The sequence below is a fragment of the Sorex fumeus genome, unplaced genomic scaffold (genome assembly GCF_029834395.1).
Source record: "Sorex fumeus unplaced genomic scaffold, SorFum_2.1 ptg000051l, whole genome shotgun sequence".
Taxonomy (NCBI): Eukaryota; Metazoa; Chordata; class Mammalia; order Eulipotyphla; family Soricidae; genus Sorex; species Sorex fumeus.
Genome location: NW_026606108.1, coordinates 40104407 through 40122132, shown reverse-complemented (window position 1 = coordinate 40122132; position 17726 = coordinate 40104407). Strand labels below are relative to the sequence as shown.

General features: G+C 43.0%; 4 protein-coding genes and 1 pseudogene across 5 annotated transcripts in view; all 5 read right to left on the bottom strand.

Moving 5' to 3' along the window:
• LOC130033109 (protocadherin alpha-1-like) overlaps positions 1–17726 on the bottom strand; it is a 223822-nt gene that overhangs the window by 170402 nt on the left and 35694 nt on the right.
• Positions 1–17726, bottom strand: part of LOC130033107 (protocadherin alpha-C2) — a 243894-nt gene that overhangs the window by 202833 nt on the left and 23335 nt on the right. The gene's annotated exons all lie outside the window — the stretch shown is intronic.
• The window catches only part of LOC130033108 (protocadherin alpha-3-like), a 202149-nt gene that overhangs the window by 170406 nt on the left and 14017 nt on the right, over positions 1–17726 (bottom strand).
• LOC130033002 (ubiquitin carboxyl-terminal hydrolase MINDY-2-like) lies at positions 477–2302 on the bottom strand (annotated as a pseudogene).
• LOC130033001 (protocadherin alpha-4-like) lies at positions 13048–15540 on the bottom strand. Its single transcript, XM_056124701.1, has one exon. The coding sequence runs from the start codon at positions 15505–15507 to the stop codon at positions 13048–13050; it is 2460 nt and encodes an 819-aa protein (XP_055980676.1). The 5' UTR covers positions 15508–15540.

The following is a 17726-nucleotide window of genomic DNA, read 5'->3' as shown; positions in this document are numbered from 1 at the left end:
TTCTCATGGATTAGATAATAATTTAGCAATGTAACAATTAATTTCAGAAACTATTGTGCTAATACTTAGATTTCAAAAAGGAATTGTACAAAATCAATCACCTCCATTCACTGTTAAAACAGAAGTTAGAATAGCTTACTAACTGATATGGGCGACTGATGTCACTATGATACAAAGTCTGCTGTGACTTGCTCATTTGGCTACAAGTGCAGTCCTTTTCATGAATGACAATCAACACACAGCATTTCCAACTTGTAACATAAAACAGCTCTGAAAGAATGTACTTATTTGACTTGGAAAAGTCTGATTGTAATGAAGTAACAACCTTTCCCCTGAAAAAAAGAAACACACAAAAAAAAGTGAGCAAAACCCAGTGGGAAATCAGGCACAGACGGTATTGATTGGGTTTCCTTCTTTTCCTCCTGTGGTTTTTTGATTCTCAAGCCATAGCTAATTCCAACAGAATCTGAGACTTGCTACAAAATGACGCAGCTTTTTTTTCCTCTTTCGTTTTCTTTTTCTTTTTCTTGAGGTTCTTTTCGTTTGCGTTCAGTACTCCCAGGCTGCCTTCCACTTGATGGGGAGGCTTGTGCTGGCTGACTCTGAGCCTGCGGGGCGGCCGTGGCGGTGGTGGCTGCCTACTCCTACTCCTGGTAGTACTGCGAGGTGCGCCTGTCCTCCTCCTCCTGCAGCCTCTTAGCCAGTTACAGGTCACTGAGTCCCTTGGGAACCTGCTCCCAGCTGACTTCTTGACTCTGCTGTTCTTGTTGTAGAGATAATGCCATGAGATAATCTTGATGGATTTGATCTTGCTGTCCGCTGTATACAGTTTCAGGATCTGAAGGAGGTCGCAGATGAAATTCTGAGTCACAGAAGTTTCCGTCACCATCAACATTGTGTAGACTTTCCCAGACAACTTTCTCGTCTGTCAGAAACCCCTGATCTGTTACTAGCAAATACAATAGGCCCTCGTACTTGGTCATGGTGCTGAAGTGGTTATTCCCGAAGAACACACAGAGCTCTCCTTCCTGGACCGTTGACGTCAGCTCACATAGTCCATGGTAAGTGAACTGAGTGGCTGTGTTATTTAGAAACTGCTCAGCTACAAAGCCTTCACTGACCAGCTCACTGCTGTCTGACTGCTTGCAGATGATCTTCTCCACTAGCTGGTTATAGCTGCAGTTACCAACAGCCTTTACAATGTCATCAGTCTGAGGATCCACTAACCACCCATGGTACAAAGGAACATCAAGAAGGTCAAATACGATACACTAAGGTGTATATTCAAATACTCGAACGCCAGTGAATTTCACATTTACATCCAAGCCTGTCTGAAGTTTGTGCAAAATTGCCATAGCATCACTCATATTCTGCTCATAGTTTAAATGTTGAATTTCTGAAATTTCTTTTGGCTTTGCTTCAAGCATGTAATCTCCTAAATATTCCATCAGTTGTTCGGCAGTTATGATTTCCATCATCGGTGGAAGTTTCACCTTCCAGGCCAGAAGTAGGACGTTGAGGATGGCCAGCAAGGGGCAGGGCCCGTTCTCGTTCTGGGTGATGATGGGCGTGTTCTCCTCCTTCCACTGGATCCACTTGATGTGGTACACCGACTGTTCGGGGCCGCGCTCCATGCCCAGTGGCTCCCCGCCGCACCGCGCGCCGGGCCCAGGCCCAGCCGGGTTGGGGCCGCCGCCCTCGGCGTCCTGCTCGCCCTAGGCGCTCGCGGCCTCGGCCTCGGGGCTGCTGGGGGACGACGGCAGGTGGGAGAAGGACCCCAGGGAGTGAAGGCTCGGCGACGCCCCGGGCGGGCTGAGCTCGCTGTCGTCGCCCCCGCCGGGCTCGGGGCCAGAAGCCTCGGGGTCGGGCCAACAGTGGCCCGCGGGACCCTCGCCCGCGGCGGCGGCGACGGGAGAAGCGGTCACCTTGCGCTGTCCTCTCGGGCCGCCTCCTGGCAGCTGCGGCGTCCACGCCGCGCGCCCGCGAGTCCCGTCCCGGGGACAAGGCGCCGGGCGCGGGCGGCGACGCGGGGCGGGCGGCGGGCTGCGCGAGGCCCCCCGCGCCCGCGGCCGCCGACGCCCGCCCGGGTCTGCCGACTCCCGAGCCCTCCCGCCGGCCCGCGGCGCCGCCCCAAGCTCCGGCGACCGGGCGCTCGGGGCCGCTCTCCAAGCTCGGCCGCCGGTCCGCGCTCTAAGACCTGGACCGCGGCGGCGTCCCCTCGGCCCGCGCCTCCGACGACATCAGCGCGGCCCGGCGGCTCCCGCCACAAAATCTTTCTTACCTGAGAAGATAAGGGATCCATGATATCAATAAATTCTAATACTTAACACTTTTACACATAAGGCATAAACTTCAAATAATTAATTCTGTTTAAGTGATATGTGGAAAGTATTCTTTTTTGTGGCCTTTAATTTTAGGGATTTAGGGCCACACCCAATGGTGCTCAGGGCTCACTATTGGCTCTGAGCTCAGGGATCACTCCTGAAAGTGTTCACAGGACAATATACCACTCTGCAAAACAACTGAATTGTATTGGTACTATAGTAAACAGATTGAAATTAAATTAAAAAATACTAAACAATATAAAATAAATTAGAATTAGTTCAATTTCTAATATTTACAGTAGTATTGTCAAAAATGTGTAACTGAACTTGGTTCTCGTATAGTCTTAACAGTATATTTACCATGTCTTCCATATTTAATAATTCTACTGTCTTTACTCATTTTATTTCCTTCTTGGCATCAGATAACTCAGGCATCAAATAATTTGGACAAACACCAGTTTTGTAGACTGCATAAGTTACTTATTACATCAGTCACAGTCACAGTCTTCCCGTTGTTCATTGATTTGCTCGAGCGGGCCCAGTAACATCTCCATCGTGAGACTTGTTGTTACTGTGTTTGGCATATCGAATACGTCACGGGGAGCTTGCCAGGCTCTGCCATACTTATTACATAACTTTAAATTTTTAACATAAAATGATAAAAAACAAAAATGTCAATGTATTAAAATGAATTAGTTTTCCTTTAGTTAGTGAACCAGGATTAGTATGAAATTTCAAAATTATTCAATAAAAAATTTTCTTAAGAAAGTAAATATTCTCTTGGTAGTGAAAAATAAGTACTGGTGAAGGGAAAGGTGTTTGATCATTGCATGACCGAGACTTAAACCGGAAAGTTTTGTAACTTTTCCCACAGTGATTCAATAAATAAATTTTTTTTTAAAAGTAAATATTCGGGCCAGAGCGATAGTACAGAGGGTAGTGGCAAACCCAGGTTTGATCCCTGGTATCCCATATTGTTCACCAGGAGTAATTCCTGACTGCAAAGTGAGGAGTAACCCCTGAGCATCACTGGGTGTGACCCAAAAAGCAAAAAAAAAGAAGAAAGTAAATATCCAAAGCCAGAATGATCACTTGATCACTTGATCACTTGACTTGACTTCCCGATAATCATTGATTAGTTCGAGTGGGCGCCAGTAACGTCTCCATTTGTCCCTGTCACTTGCTAGTGTAGCCCAATGGCATGTGTTCATTCGAAGAGCCTCAAACCGATCGTTCAGGGTCTTGATGAAGAAGTCTGACCATCTGGTAGGTGGGCGGCTATGCAGTCTTTTGACGTCCCGTGGAATCCAGTTGGTAACGGCTCTAGTCCAGCGGTCGTCTCCAAAATCTCATTACGTGTCCAGCCCATCTAATTTTCGACACCTTGGCAAACCAGACAGCGTCCCTGATTCTTGATCATCAATAGATGTCGGAACTCCAGATTCTTTCTCTCATTTGAGTGAAACGTGATACTCCAAGCATAGCTCTTTCTATTCCTCTCTTTTGATTCCTTTTTGGGAGACCCAAATAGTTCTCATCCTGTTTTTGTAGGGCCCAGGTCTCTGAGGCATATGTTAATGCAGGAAGAACAGTGGAATCAAAGAGATGTTCCTAGAGCGGTTCTTCATCCTCTTAGCTATTTCTTCGATGCTCTTGAAGGTGTTCCAAGCCACTCTCTTCCTCTTATGCAACTCAGGTGCCAGGTCATTCATCATGTTGACTTCTCGACCTAGGTACAACATAACTGCTGCATTCGGAGATGTTCATTCTGTTGAGAGTGAATGGAACATCAGGAACAAGATCGTTTCTCTTAAACATTGTCTTCGTGAGATTCAAATGGAGTCCTACCTTTCCACACTCACGGTCAAAGTCAGCCAGCATTTGTGCTACTTGGCTAATGTTTGGTGTTATTAGAACGATGTCATCAGCAAAGCAGAGGTGGTGTAGTTGCTGACCGTCTATCTTCATTCCCATTCCTTCACATTCCAGTCGTCACATGACATTCTCTATGGTGGCACTGAAGAGTTTCGGTGAAATAGTATCACCCTGCCGAACCCCTCTCTTGACATGGATGATCACTTCTTTAGAGAATGGTGAGATCATGGTAGTGAATCCGTAATACAGCTCACGGAGAATCCTGATGTGAATTGAATTGAGTTTGAATGCCCTGATTGGCTAGGGCTTCAATGACTGCTTCTGTCTCAACAGTATCAAAGGCCTTCTTTAAATCAATGAACATTAGACAGAGTGGCATCTTGAACTCCCGAGAAACCTCAATGAGCTTGGTTATCATATGGATATGGTCAATAGTGCTGAATCCTTTTCGAAAACTGGCTTGCTCGCACAGTTGTCCTTCATCTAGTGTTCTGCCAATCCTATTCAGGATGACTCAAGTGAACAGCTTGTAGATGACAGACAATGAGCAGATCAGGTGATAGTTGCCAACGTCATGGATGTCTCCCTTCTTGTACAGTAGTACAGTCCTGCTGGTTTTCCATTGGGACGGAAACTTGCATTCAAACAAGTAGCATGTGAAGAGCCAAGCCAGTGTATTGATGAGTACTGATAGTAGGTTCTTTAGGTGTTCAGGTGTGACCTTGTCTGGGCCAGGTCCTGTTCGCTTCTTTACCGACAAAATGGCATGTTGGATTTCGGAAGGGAGAACGTTGGTAACGACATATCCATCCTGCAGAATTTGATATGTGGGCAGGTGGACGTGGCTATCAAAGAGATATGAGTAGAAGTCATGGATAATCTTCTCCATTGCCCCTTCTGGAAGATGTGATAGATCCATCAGGACATCGGAGGGCAGTCATATTGGTCTTGTAGTTGGCAAAGGACAGGTGGGCGTTACAAATGCTTTTCCCAGCTTCTGACGCATCTACCAGCACTGCTGCTCTTCTCTCTTTGAGGTCTTCCTTTATCACATCTCTGCACTGCTTTGCAAGCTTGGACGTTCGCTTGCAGTTGCCTGAGGCATGCGCCAAATCACGTTGGCAAATAAACTCAAGAGTTTTCGAAGACAGGCTTCTTTTTGTGGCTATCTCTCTCTTGGCGTTCCTTGCACATTCATGGAGGTGCTAAACCAGTTGATCATATTCCTCGTCAATGTTGTCAACAACGGCATCTTCCATCGTTGCCACAATAGTGCCAAAGAGCTCCCAGTTGGTGGCAGTACTGGGAGTTCTCTTCTTAAACTTTGCAGCCCTTTCTCCCCACTCCGTGAAGTAGAATTTTGCACAAAGGAGATGGTGGTCCAATCCTATTTGGAATTTTGGGACAACAGCGACATCGGTCAGACAAAACTGTTGATTGAATATGATGTGGTCAGTTTTGTTGTGGAACCGTCCACCGGGAGACTCCCATGTCCAACATTTAGATTTGGCCTTCTGGAACTGTGAGTTACCATGGATGGTCTTGGTCAACATGATGAACTCAGACAGCCTTTCACCCTGTTCGTTCCATTCTAGGCCATGGGTCCCGATGTGGAGTTCTTCAGCTGATCTTCTCGGTCCTATCTTGGCATTAAAATCACCGACAATGATCTTGTAGAAGGTGTGGTCTTCTTTGTAGAACTTCTCCAGCTCCATGTAGAACTTCTCAACTTCTCCTTCATCATAACTGGATGTTGGTGCGTAGACAACGAAGACAGAAACTGCCGGCAGTGAGCCACATGTATTCAACTGTAATCATCCAATTTGGGTTGTTAGGCATTTGAATGAATCAATGCTCATGGCCAAGTTTGTGTTGACAAGAACACCGACGCCTCTGATGCTTCAATGAAATACATACTCAATGAAGAAAATGCCATCAACAGAATAACAGGATATTTTCATTTTGTATTTTTGTATGTAAATATGTAGATATCACAAGAAAAAGCAAATTATTGGTTCCTAATCTGTCCTGATATTTGTTACATTATATTACTAAGTATTACTAAATTATATCACTTTCATTTTGTCTTTTAATACTCAACCATTTTTCTATAGTTTATTTTATAACAATTACAAATTCTTTAGTCTTAAATCTGGAAGTGACTCTACAGGTAGAGAAAGTTCTCTAAATCTTTTTCCAGCCATCTTTCTCTTTTTGCCAAGGGATTTGGGAGAGAGGGGTGAGACACAGACAGTTTTCAGTGCTTACTCCTGGCTCTGTACTCAGGGATCACTCCTGGTTGGCTCGGGTTATCTTATAGGTTGCTGGGGATTGAACCCGGGTCAACCACATGCAAGGCAAATGCCCTATCCAATATACTATCGCTCCAGTCCTTCCAACCACTTTTTCAATAAAATATTATAAATTACTTTATTGAGTGACCATTAAGTTGGGAGATTTAGAGCTATATCTAATGGTGTTCAGGAATCACTAATGGCTCTGAGCTTAGGGATCACTCCTGGAAGGGCTCAGAGGACATTTTGTGAAGACTTACCACTCTGCTAAGAAATAATCAAGTTGAGGCTATTTCTTCAAGAACCAGTGTTCTCTCTTGAACACATCCCTCACTTGCTTGCATCTCCATCTCTGTGCTTGCTTTCAGCTTCATCTCTCAAGCCATTGCTCTCCCTTGCATCTGTATCGTTATATGTCTCTTTGCTTGCTTGCTTGCTTGCTTGCTTGCTTGCTTGCTTGCTTGCTTGCCTGATTGATTGCTCTTTCAAGCCTGTATTCTCCCTTGAACACGCATCTCTGTCTCTGCTTTTTCCAGTCTAGAGGAGCCTATGTTCTTTTGAACACATATTTCCTCTCTTTCTCTCCCTCACATCTTTCTTTGGTTCCATAAAAAATGTTTTGACTCAAGAATAATAATAAAGTTGAACTAATCCTTTAAAAATTTATGAACAAACTATACAGGTTTGTTCAAAATGAGATTTTATTTCAAAATTGTCACATGTAGAAAACAATCAATTCTATAGAAACACATTGTGCGGTCTGGAGCAATAGCACAGCAGGTAGGGCGATTGCCTTGCATGCAACCTACCTAGGTTTGATTCCCAGCATCCCATATGGTCCCCCGAGCACCGCTAGGAGTAATTCCTGAGTGCATGAACCAGGAGTAACTCCTGTGCATCATCGGGTGTGACCCAAAAAGAAAAAAAAAGAAAAGAAACACATTGTTGCACCGAGACTATTTCTACATATTATTCTATATTGGTTCCATTACCTATAAAATATAATGGTATATATTAAAATTATATATTCAATTTTAAGTAACTTAAAAGTACTTTGAAATGGCCAGGAAGATAATTCAAAGGGCAAGAAATATTCTTTGCATTGATTCCCTGTACCACATATATAGTCTTGTGGTACAGCAGGACAAACCAAAATAAAAAACAAGCAAAAAGTACCTCTACGGGAACAAGAAGTAAACTAATAAAACAGATTTTATTTTATGTATTAGAATCCCATTGCTTTCATTAATGTCAAATTAGCTTATTTAGTAGTGGAAAGCAATATTGAAGAATTGTTTCATACAATAACTATTGAGAGATAGCTCAAAGGACCAAACTCAAAGGACTGAACATCTGCTTTCCATGCTGGGTAGGTTCATTCCCCAGCACTTCACAGTCTCTCAAGCACAACCAGGACCAACCCCCAAGCAGAGCCAGGAATAGTTCTAGAATGGACTAGAATGGACTAGAATAGTTCTAGAATGGACACTGGGTGCGGTCCAAAACCAAAATCAAACCACAGAGGAAATAGCTGATATGAGATATGATTAAATCATTCAACCTTGAATGACAGAAGAGGAAAGAAGACAAACTGAGACAAAAATATTTGAAGGCAGACAGCTGAATGTTTTCATATAAAGATGAAAGATATGAAGCCACAGATTCAAAACCCTTTAAAAAACTATGAGCAACTAAAACTGAGTATAGAATAATAAAACGATTTTTAAAAATATTTTTAAAATAGAACTACGGGGTGGCTGGAGTGCATGTTTTCATGCTGATGTCCTGGATTTGATCCCTAATACCATATTGGTTCCCCCAAGTATCCCCCCCAAAAAAAAACCTGAACAAAAAAAGACTGAACAAAATAGAAAGTAACCCTTGAGCACCAAAATATTTAACCACAAAAATAATTTCAAGTAAGAATAAGACTCAATAATAATTTAAAATAATAATCCTGGGCCAGAGACACAGTACAATGGGTAAAGTGCATTTCCTGCACACCATTGACCCGGGTTTGATCCACAGCACTCTACATGGTTTCCAAACCTGCCACAAATGGACCCTAATATCAGGCTCAGGCATAAGTCTGGGTCTAGCCAGGCCTGAGAATACCTGGGATTAACCAGGTGTTTCCAAAACATAAAAATAACAAACGGAAAAACTGTTAAATGAAGCTGGGTGAGAATAATAAAAATGCAAAAATGCAAGCCACCAAACAGTACACAGGATTGCAACTATCGTCAAAAAAAGATGACTGGAATGTCACTTTGAAAATCACTGTCACTGTCCTCCCGTTGTTCATCGATTTTCTCAAGCGGACCCAGTAACGTCTCCATCATAAGACTTGTTGTTACTGTTTTTGGCATATCAAATACGTCATGGGTAGCTTGCCAGGCCTTGCTGTGCGGGCGAGATACTCTCAGTATCTTGTCAGGCTCTCCAAGAGGGGTGGAGGAATCAAACTCGGTGGGCCATGTTGGCTGGAGCGATAGCACAGTGGGTGGGGCATTTGCCTTGCACTTTGAAAATACTCTGGGAAAATAATACCAAACAAAATTTGTTCTGTTTTGTTTGGGGGCCAAACCCAGAAGTGCTCAGGACATACTCCTGGCTTTATTCTCAGAGGTCACTGCTGGAGGAGTTCAGGGGACCATTTAGGGTGCAAGGGATTGAACTAGGGTCAGTCACATGCAAGGGAAACGCCCCATTCACTGTACTATCACTCCAGACACACTTCCAACCAGAATCTGATACTCAAGAAAATTACCTTCCAAATGTGATGGTGAAATAATCATATTTCCATATACACAGATGTTAGGAAAATCTTTTCCAACACTTGAAAAATACTGAAGAATTTTCTCAGAAGAAAAAGTGATCCCAGAAAGTAGAAAAATTGACTGTATAAAATGATAATGAGAATTTGTGTTTATAAAATATGTGAAATTAAAAAGCATAACATTAAATATCAGTGGGAGTAGGAAAATAATGTTGTTTCACAGAGTTCTAGCATTATCTGGACATAGTAAAAAGCATTTATTTAGAGTTTAACATGTAAATTATGCTTCTTATAAAATCCAGAGTAAATCGATGAAAAAGTAAAATAAAGTTAGTATAACCAAAAGGATAAGCACTGCACTGTAGCACTGTCCTCCTGTTGTTCATCAATTTGCTCGAGCAGGCACCAGTAACATCTCACAACAAGTTGTGAGATTTGTTGTTACTGTTTTTGTCATGTCGAATATGGCTCGGGTAGCTTGCCAGGCTTTGCCATGTGGGCGAGATACTCTCGGTAACTTGCCAGGCTCTTCGAGAGGAATGGAGGAATCGAACCCGGGTCGGCCACATGGAAGGCAAACGCCCTACCCGCTGTGCTATGGCTCCCGCCCCCAAAAATGTAAGAATAAAAAATAAAAAATAGTCTATTATTACATATTGACAGCATCAGTATCTACATTGTAAATTTAAAAATGTATAGAATGATTCACTAAAATTAGACATCTTACAGCTCAGCTGAAGAGATAGTACAGTAGGCAGGGTGCCTGCCTTGTATGCAGCTGGCCCAGATTCTATCCATTTCTGGCATCCCATCTGGTTCCCCAAGCACTGCCAGGAGTAATTCCTGAGTGAAGAGCCAAGAGTAATCTTTGAGCAGCATGGAGTGTGGCAAAAAAATAAATAATTAAATTCATAAGATATCTTAGCAAATAATATGTATAACATGTCAATGTAAAATACAACATCAGGGCTGGCTTGATGACTTAAAGAAGAGGGCCATGAAAATTAACCCCAGGGTAACCTCCAAGCACAGAATCATACTAACAGTCCCGACTTCAGGAATTCCAAAAAGAAAGGATATGGAAAGTGGTTTGGAAAGTTCTCAGGGCAAACAAAAGGTACTGAGATTAATCCTTGGTGCCCTGATATATTGTAGCGATCCTGACAGTCAATGGCAAGGGGTTCCCAGAGAATGAAACATATATCAGTGTTAAACAGAAAAAGTTACTGATATTTATAATGATCACAAATGATAAGTACCTACAAATATAATGAAGATACATGCAATGACTAGTCATAAATTAGGAAGCTTACAGATTATTTACCCTCATAGATGCATGCTCGTGTACTAAATCAATTATTGTAAAGATGTCAACTTGTGCCATGTTTCTCAGTATACTCACTACAAATTAAACTGAAATCTTACCAAGTTTTCATAGAATTCATAAACAAACTGAGGTGGACATAAGGAAGTAGCATAGCACTGATGCAACTATTTAAAAAATAAGTCAATGTGGGAGTCAGAGTGATAGTACAGTGGGAAGGGCATTTGCCTTGCATGTGGCCTATCCAGGTTTAATCCCCAGAATCCCATTTAGTTCCCTGAGCACATTCAGGAGTAATTCCTGAGTGCAGAGCCTAGAGTAACCCCTGATCATCGCTGAGTGTAACCCCCCCCAAAAAATAATATGGATTCTTTAAATATATATATAAATAAGTCAATATGAAGGTGGAGATTGCCTCAAAGTTGTGGAATCAGCCATGAAGACATGGCAAGGCCCTGAGTTTGATTCCTGGACTGCATGGGTCCCCCAGAATACTACTGGATGTGGCCCTAATGTTATCCAATCCTTCAACCCTAAGTACTAACTCAAGTACTTAGCCATCATTTCTATATTAGTTAGCACAACATCACCAGAATTTATCCATATTTTAATAATAATAATAATAGTAATGATAATAATAAAAGATAAGAATATAAAAATATCCCATGCCTATGTGATAGAAAATTATTTTTGAAAAAACATGGAACTCTAGACTTCATTCAGTTGAATAGCCCCAAAAATAATCTGTATTCATATATCAAAAAAGAAAAATATAACCAAATAGATTTTAATAGAATGGGAACAGCAAAAAAGAAAATATCACAAGGAAATTGTCTTCACAAAGGAAGACCGATAAACTCTGATTAAAATTGCATATGACCAAAAGACATGGCAAAGAGTAGCAAGATTAAGAAGTTATGTCCAGAATATGAGAAAAATTTCAAAAGCAATAGAAAACTATTCAAGATACTTAAAATAAATCATGCAACACAGGTTATAAAAAATGATAGATAGCATTATAGAAGTTTGCTCAACCTCATTAATAATTCAGGAACCAAAAACTTCAGGAAACAGTAAAATAAATTAAAATGGGAATGTAAGCCACACCCCCAAAATTAGATTTTTTGGGGGGGGTGGTCACACTCAGCAGTGCTCAGGGCTTACTCCTGATTCTGCAGTATGGGTTCACTCCTAGCAGACTGAGGGAACAATATGGACCGTAGGGAGATCAAACCCAGGACAGTTGCACGTAAGATGAGCACCATATCCATTGCACTATCACTCCACCCCACATTTAACAAATTGGACAAGATGCAGATAATTTAACAATGCCCAATAAAGCAGAATAATGGTAAATAAACACTGGAATGCACTGCTAACATAAGCAAATAAGAGGTGAAAGCATTTTGGGGGAAAATCTTGGCATTATTATTACAGACAAAGACAAAAATGTTTATTGTGCCTCTAATCTCAATCCACTTTAATATAGCAAAATAACTAAAGCCATATACTCAGGTACCAAAATATTTACAAATACTTTTAGGTCAACTCTATTGGAAATAGAAATAAAGAGGAACAATGTAAAACCCATGATAAAGGAATACATACCTTGGATAATTGTGTGAAGTACAGTATCTAAAGTTAACAAATTATTACATAACAATAAATAATTTCATAAGCTGGTAAATGACAAATTTGACAAACATGCACATGTGCAAAGTTAAATTTCTGTGATTCCATTTACATGGTACAGAAAAGATAAATGGGTTATGAGGACTAAAGTGCAGTTATTATAGGAATAAAAAAATAATAGAGGGGCAATGACCCATTTTTGATAAAATTTTTTACTTTCAGATAACCAAGCTACATTTTTATTTCTCTGCACCTGTAATATATAATAGTAAAGTAAAGGTAAAGGCCCTCCTGTTGATCATCGATTTGCTCCAGCGGGCCCAGTAACGTCTCCATTGGAGACTTTGTTGTTACTGTGTCTGGCATATCGATTTGTTGTTACTATGTCTGGCATATCTAATATGTCACGGGGAGCTTGCCAGGCTCTGCCATGCGGGCAAGATACTCTCGGTAGCTTGCCCGGCTCTCGAGGGGGCGGAGGAATCGAACTCGGGTTGACCATGTTGGTTGCGAGCAAGGAAAACGCCCTACCGCTGTGCTATCGCGTCAGTCTCATAATCTGAAGGTCCTGAGTAATATATAATAAAGATAGGAAATGATCTCTTCACTAAGAAAATACTTAAATGTGTGAAAATCGTACTGGAACGTATAAATCTAGTTATAAGAATGTATGTATATTAAAACAAACAAAAAATTGCCTACATTATATACTATTCTAGAAAATATTACTCAAAATTATAATGTAAAAAACCCATTAAAGAAAATGGGATTCTAGGAGTTTTCTAATAAAAATTATTGAAAATTGAATACAAATTATGTTCAAGAATTCAGAGTGGATAATCGATAATGTGAACTAACCTTTGAAAGGGAATCGTCAACTGCAGGTTCTCCATCTGAGTCAGGTACACAAGGGCTGAAGGCCATGAGGTCAGTCTTGGGCGGAGCCTCCCCAGAGCACACCCTCTGCCGCCTCTGCTGCGAGTGCGACCAGCTCCCCACCGCGCTCGGCCTCACCAGCGCGGCCTTCCCCGCTGCACACGCCGCCTCGCGGGCCGGCGCCGAGCAGCGCAGCGCCGTGTACAGCAGCAGCGTGAGCACCAGCAGGCTGGACACGGCGCAGATGGCCACGATCAGGTACACATTCACGTCCACCAGCGCCGCGCCGGGGCCCGCCGCCGCCGCCGCCGCGCCCGCCAACGCCGCCCGCGACGACGCCTTGGGCGCCTGGCCGCTCTCCACCAGAGACAGCAGCACGGTGGCCGTGGCCGTGAGCGCCGGCTCGCCGTGGTCCTTCACCAGCACCAGCAGGCGCTGGCGCGCCGCGTCCGCCTCGTCCAGGCCGCGCGTCGTGCTGATCTCGCCCGTGTACAGCCCCACGCGGAACGGGCTGCGCAAGCCGCCCGCCACCGGCGCCAGCTCGTACGACAGCCACGCGTTGTAGCCCGAGTCGGCGTCCACGGCGCGCACCTTCGCCACCACGTGGCCCGCGCCCACCGAGCGCGCCACCAGCTCGCTGCGCGCGCCCCCCAGCGAGCCCGCGCCCGCGCCCGTGGGCAGCAGCGCGGGCGCATTGTCATTGTCGTCCAGCACGAACACCTGCAGCGTCACGTTGCTGCCCAGCGGAGGCACGCCCGCGTCGCGCGCGCTCACCTGGAAGCGCAGCAGCTCCAGCTCCTCGTGGTCCAGCGGCTGCAGCGCAAACACCTTGCCGCTCTCCGCGTGCACAGACACGTAGCTCGACAGCAGCCGCTCGCCCACCCGCCGCTCCACCAGCGAGTACGACACGCGCGCGTTGTCCTGCGCGTCCGCGTCGCGCGCTGACACCGTGAAAATGTGGCAGCCAGGCGCGTTGTTTTCCTTCACGAACACCGTGTACTCGGGCTGCGCGAACGTGGGCGCGTTGTCGTTCACGTCTGACACCTCCACAGACACACTGGCGGTGGCCCACAGTGGGGGCGAGCCCCCGTCGCGCGCAGTCACCACCACCTGGTAGTTGGGCACGCTCTCGCGGTCCAGTGCGCTGTCCAGCACCAAGGAATAGTAGTTCTTGAAGGTGGAAACCAACTTGAAAGGAACGTGGGTATACAGGGTGCAGGTTACTTCCCCATTGGTTCCTGAATCTTGGTCGGACACACTAATCAGGGCAATGACGGTGCCCAGTGGAGCATCCTCTCTGATTGGGAGAGACAGAGAGTTGAATTCAATTATGGGAACATTATCGTTGGTGTCCTCAATTTCCACCATTACTGTACAATGGCCAGACAGTGGCGGTTGGCCCTTATCACTGGCTTCTACAGGAATTTCATAGGATTTGGTTTCTTCATAATCAATATATCCCTTTACCAAAATTTCTCCACTAATTGGATCTACATGAAACTTGGATTTCACATTTGGTGTAATATCCACTGAGAATGAATAAATAATGTCCCCATTTGAGCCTTCATCTGCATCAGAAGCATTGAGCTTAGTTACTAATGTTCCATTAGGCACATTTTCTGGTAATTTCACCACATAGATTGTTTTGTCGAAAGCTGGTGCGTTGTCATTGGCATCTAGTATTTTGACGAGTAGTTGAACTGTGCCAGTCAGCTCAGGTTTTCCGCCATCAGTAGCTGTGAGCACTAAATGAAGTTCAGAGGATTCTTCTCTGTCTAAAGGTTTCTTTAATACCAGCCCAAGACGCCTTGTCCTCTTATCAATGGACGGCATTTCCAGTGAGAAAAACTCATTGGGGCTCAGAGTGTAAGTCAGCAGTGAGTTCTGCCCTATATCTGCATCCGAGGCGCCCTCTAGCGGAAACCGAGAGTCAAGCGGTTTGGATTCCGCCATAAATAGTTTCTTTTGTGCAGCAGGGAATACAGGCGGGTTGTCATTAATGTCCTTCACCTCCACCTCCACATGGAAAACCTGCAGCGGCCGGTCCACGATCACCTCCAGGTGGAGGTTACACTCCGCCCTCCGCCCGCACAGCTCCTCGCGGTCGATCCGAGAATTCACAAACAAAATGCCATTCTGCAGGTTTACCTCCAGAAGGTCCCCGCGGTTCTTGGACGCCACCCGGAACAGGCGCGGCACCAGCTCCGCCAGCTCTAGTCCCAGGTCCTGGGCGATGCGGCCCACGAACGTGCCGTGCTTGGCCTCTTCGGAGACCGAGTAATGGAGCTGGCCGCTCCCTTCCTCCCAGGATGTGAGGAGCAGAAGAGAGAGCAGTAGATGCCGGAATTCCTGGCCGCTTCCCCAGGAAAATTTCATCTCAAATCCTTTGAATTTTATTCTCATGAAGGGAACTTGACTGAAAATAATTTTTCTGACCATTCATCCTCCGTCCCCCAGCATCTGGATCAGTACACAGTTTTGTTACATTAATAACTAAAGGGGTTGGGTTTTTTCTTTGTCATCAATTTTATGGTGGAGAGCGACATCATGTGGCATCAAAGGTAAGTTCTGGAAATCCATTCTCAAAGCTTAAGTATTATTTACTCTTTCAAACTTTCCTCATGCCTTTACTTCAGTTGGAATGATGTAAATGAGACCTTATTTTGTATGACTCTAAGAGTTTGATTCATCATCCTGTGACAATGTAGGCAATATTTTCTTTGGGGAAAATCTTTTCACACAGGTTTTAAATATTACAGAAACCCAATATAGTTAACCCACACTTCATAAACATAAAATTGTAAAGATTTTATTAGAAACATTTATGAAATTATTTTGTCCTGAGAAAATGGAAAGAATATTGTTAATGACAGCACACTCCTCCTCTTTGGATATCATATTGCTGTTTTTGAAGACTCCAGAGAAGCTATCTGTAGGGAATCACTCTGTTCCAAAATTTAAGCACTTAAAAGGGAATTTTACAACTGTTTTTAAGGAACCAAAGTCTATCATAATTTATTTGAATGTATTCCTTAAATCATCCCAAAAATTTTATCAAGGAAATAGGATGTTCTGGTATAAAACTTGGAAAACTTAATCAAGGAAAACCTGAGGACTTAAGAGATAGTTTAAGAGTTAGCTGCTAATTTAATCAGCCTAATCAGTAGCTGAATAAATAGCAGTACTCCTACATTAAAAAAAAATACTTAGCTGCTTGCCTGGCCTGTAACTGACCCCAGAGAAACCCTGAACCTGAGCCTGGAGTAGCCACAAAGCACAACAGGTTTAGCCCAAAAATCAAAATAATAAATAGAATAATAAACTTAATAACCAAAACACTCATGAAGAAAAATACTCCAAATGTATTTTTGGACCACAGCTGGCAGTTCTCAGGGCTTATTCCAGGCTCTGTTTTAGGGATCACTCCTGGTAGTGCTCAAAGGACCACATGCAGTGCTGGGGATTGAGCCCGAGTCAGTCATGCACAAGACAGACACCTTAATCTCTGTGCCATCCTCTCCAGTTCCCCAAATCATTTAATTCTCTGGAATTCAGCAACCTCACTATGAGTAAGACTGGCATTCCCTTTTGTCCCTTATTGTTTATAATCACTGCCTGTTCTCTCTAGCCTCTAAAATGTCTAAATATATTTTCTCCTAAAGTGCTCATGTATTTTACTTAAAATGCACAATTTTCTGCTTCCAAGAACATTTTTTCACTGACAATATATTAAACTTCATCCCTGCCTTATATCCACAACTTCCATACTCACAAAGTAATTTTTCTGATTTTATAACTGTTTAAAATTTTATTGGCCAATAAAGACTATCATGCTTAAATTAAGTGGCCACAAAATTTTAATTTACTCTATATAATATGGCATCAATATTTAATAAAATGAAACATTTATTACATTAATTTCTATTTAGTGGCATTTGGGTATGTATGTCAAATCCCTATTATAAAGTTTTAAATAGGAGAGTTGTATTTTGATAATTATATAGTTTCAACTACTTAGCTAGTATCTGCTAAATAACAAACTTAATAGAATGGCTTACTTCTATTAAATTGTGAAAATAAATGTATTAAGTATTCCGTAGTCAGTCGGTAATATATGCTATCTCAGCAGCCTCTATACTCTACAAATACAAAAATACGACTGTCATTGTTAAGGTATATTTTTGTTTCCACATTTAAAATCTGGTTTTTCACTCTTTTTATTCCAGTTCCTAGTAGTCATGATAACTGAGCTATCCAGTTTACATGGTCATTGAAAAATTCCCAATAAATAAAGTACAATGTATTTCCTGACATAAAAAAGATTAATATAGAACAGAATGGTGGAGCTGGAGCTATAATACATTGGGTAAGGTACTCGTCTTGCATGTGGAGGACATGGGTTCTATTCCTGGCAGCCCATAAGGTGCCCTGAGTACTACCCTAAATGCGAAAAAGCACTGCCAGGAATGACCAAGAAGCACAGGGCAAGAAGTAAGTCTTGAGAATTACCAGGTATATCCACAAAAATACAAAACAAAAAAGTTACTTTTACTATCTGAGAACCCAAAGATATATTTGTACAAAATATTAAAAGATGAGAAACACTGGGAGGAGGTGAAAAG

What these genes read in the sequence shown, in the direction of transcription:
- LOC130033001 (XM_056124701.1), bottom strand. Translation starts at nt 15,507, where the DNA reads ATGAGAATAAAATTCAAAGGATTTGAGATGAAATTTTCCTGGGGAAGC.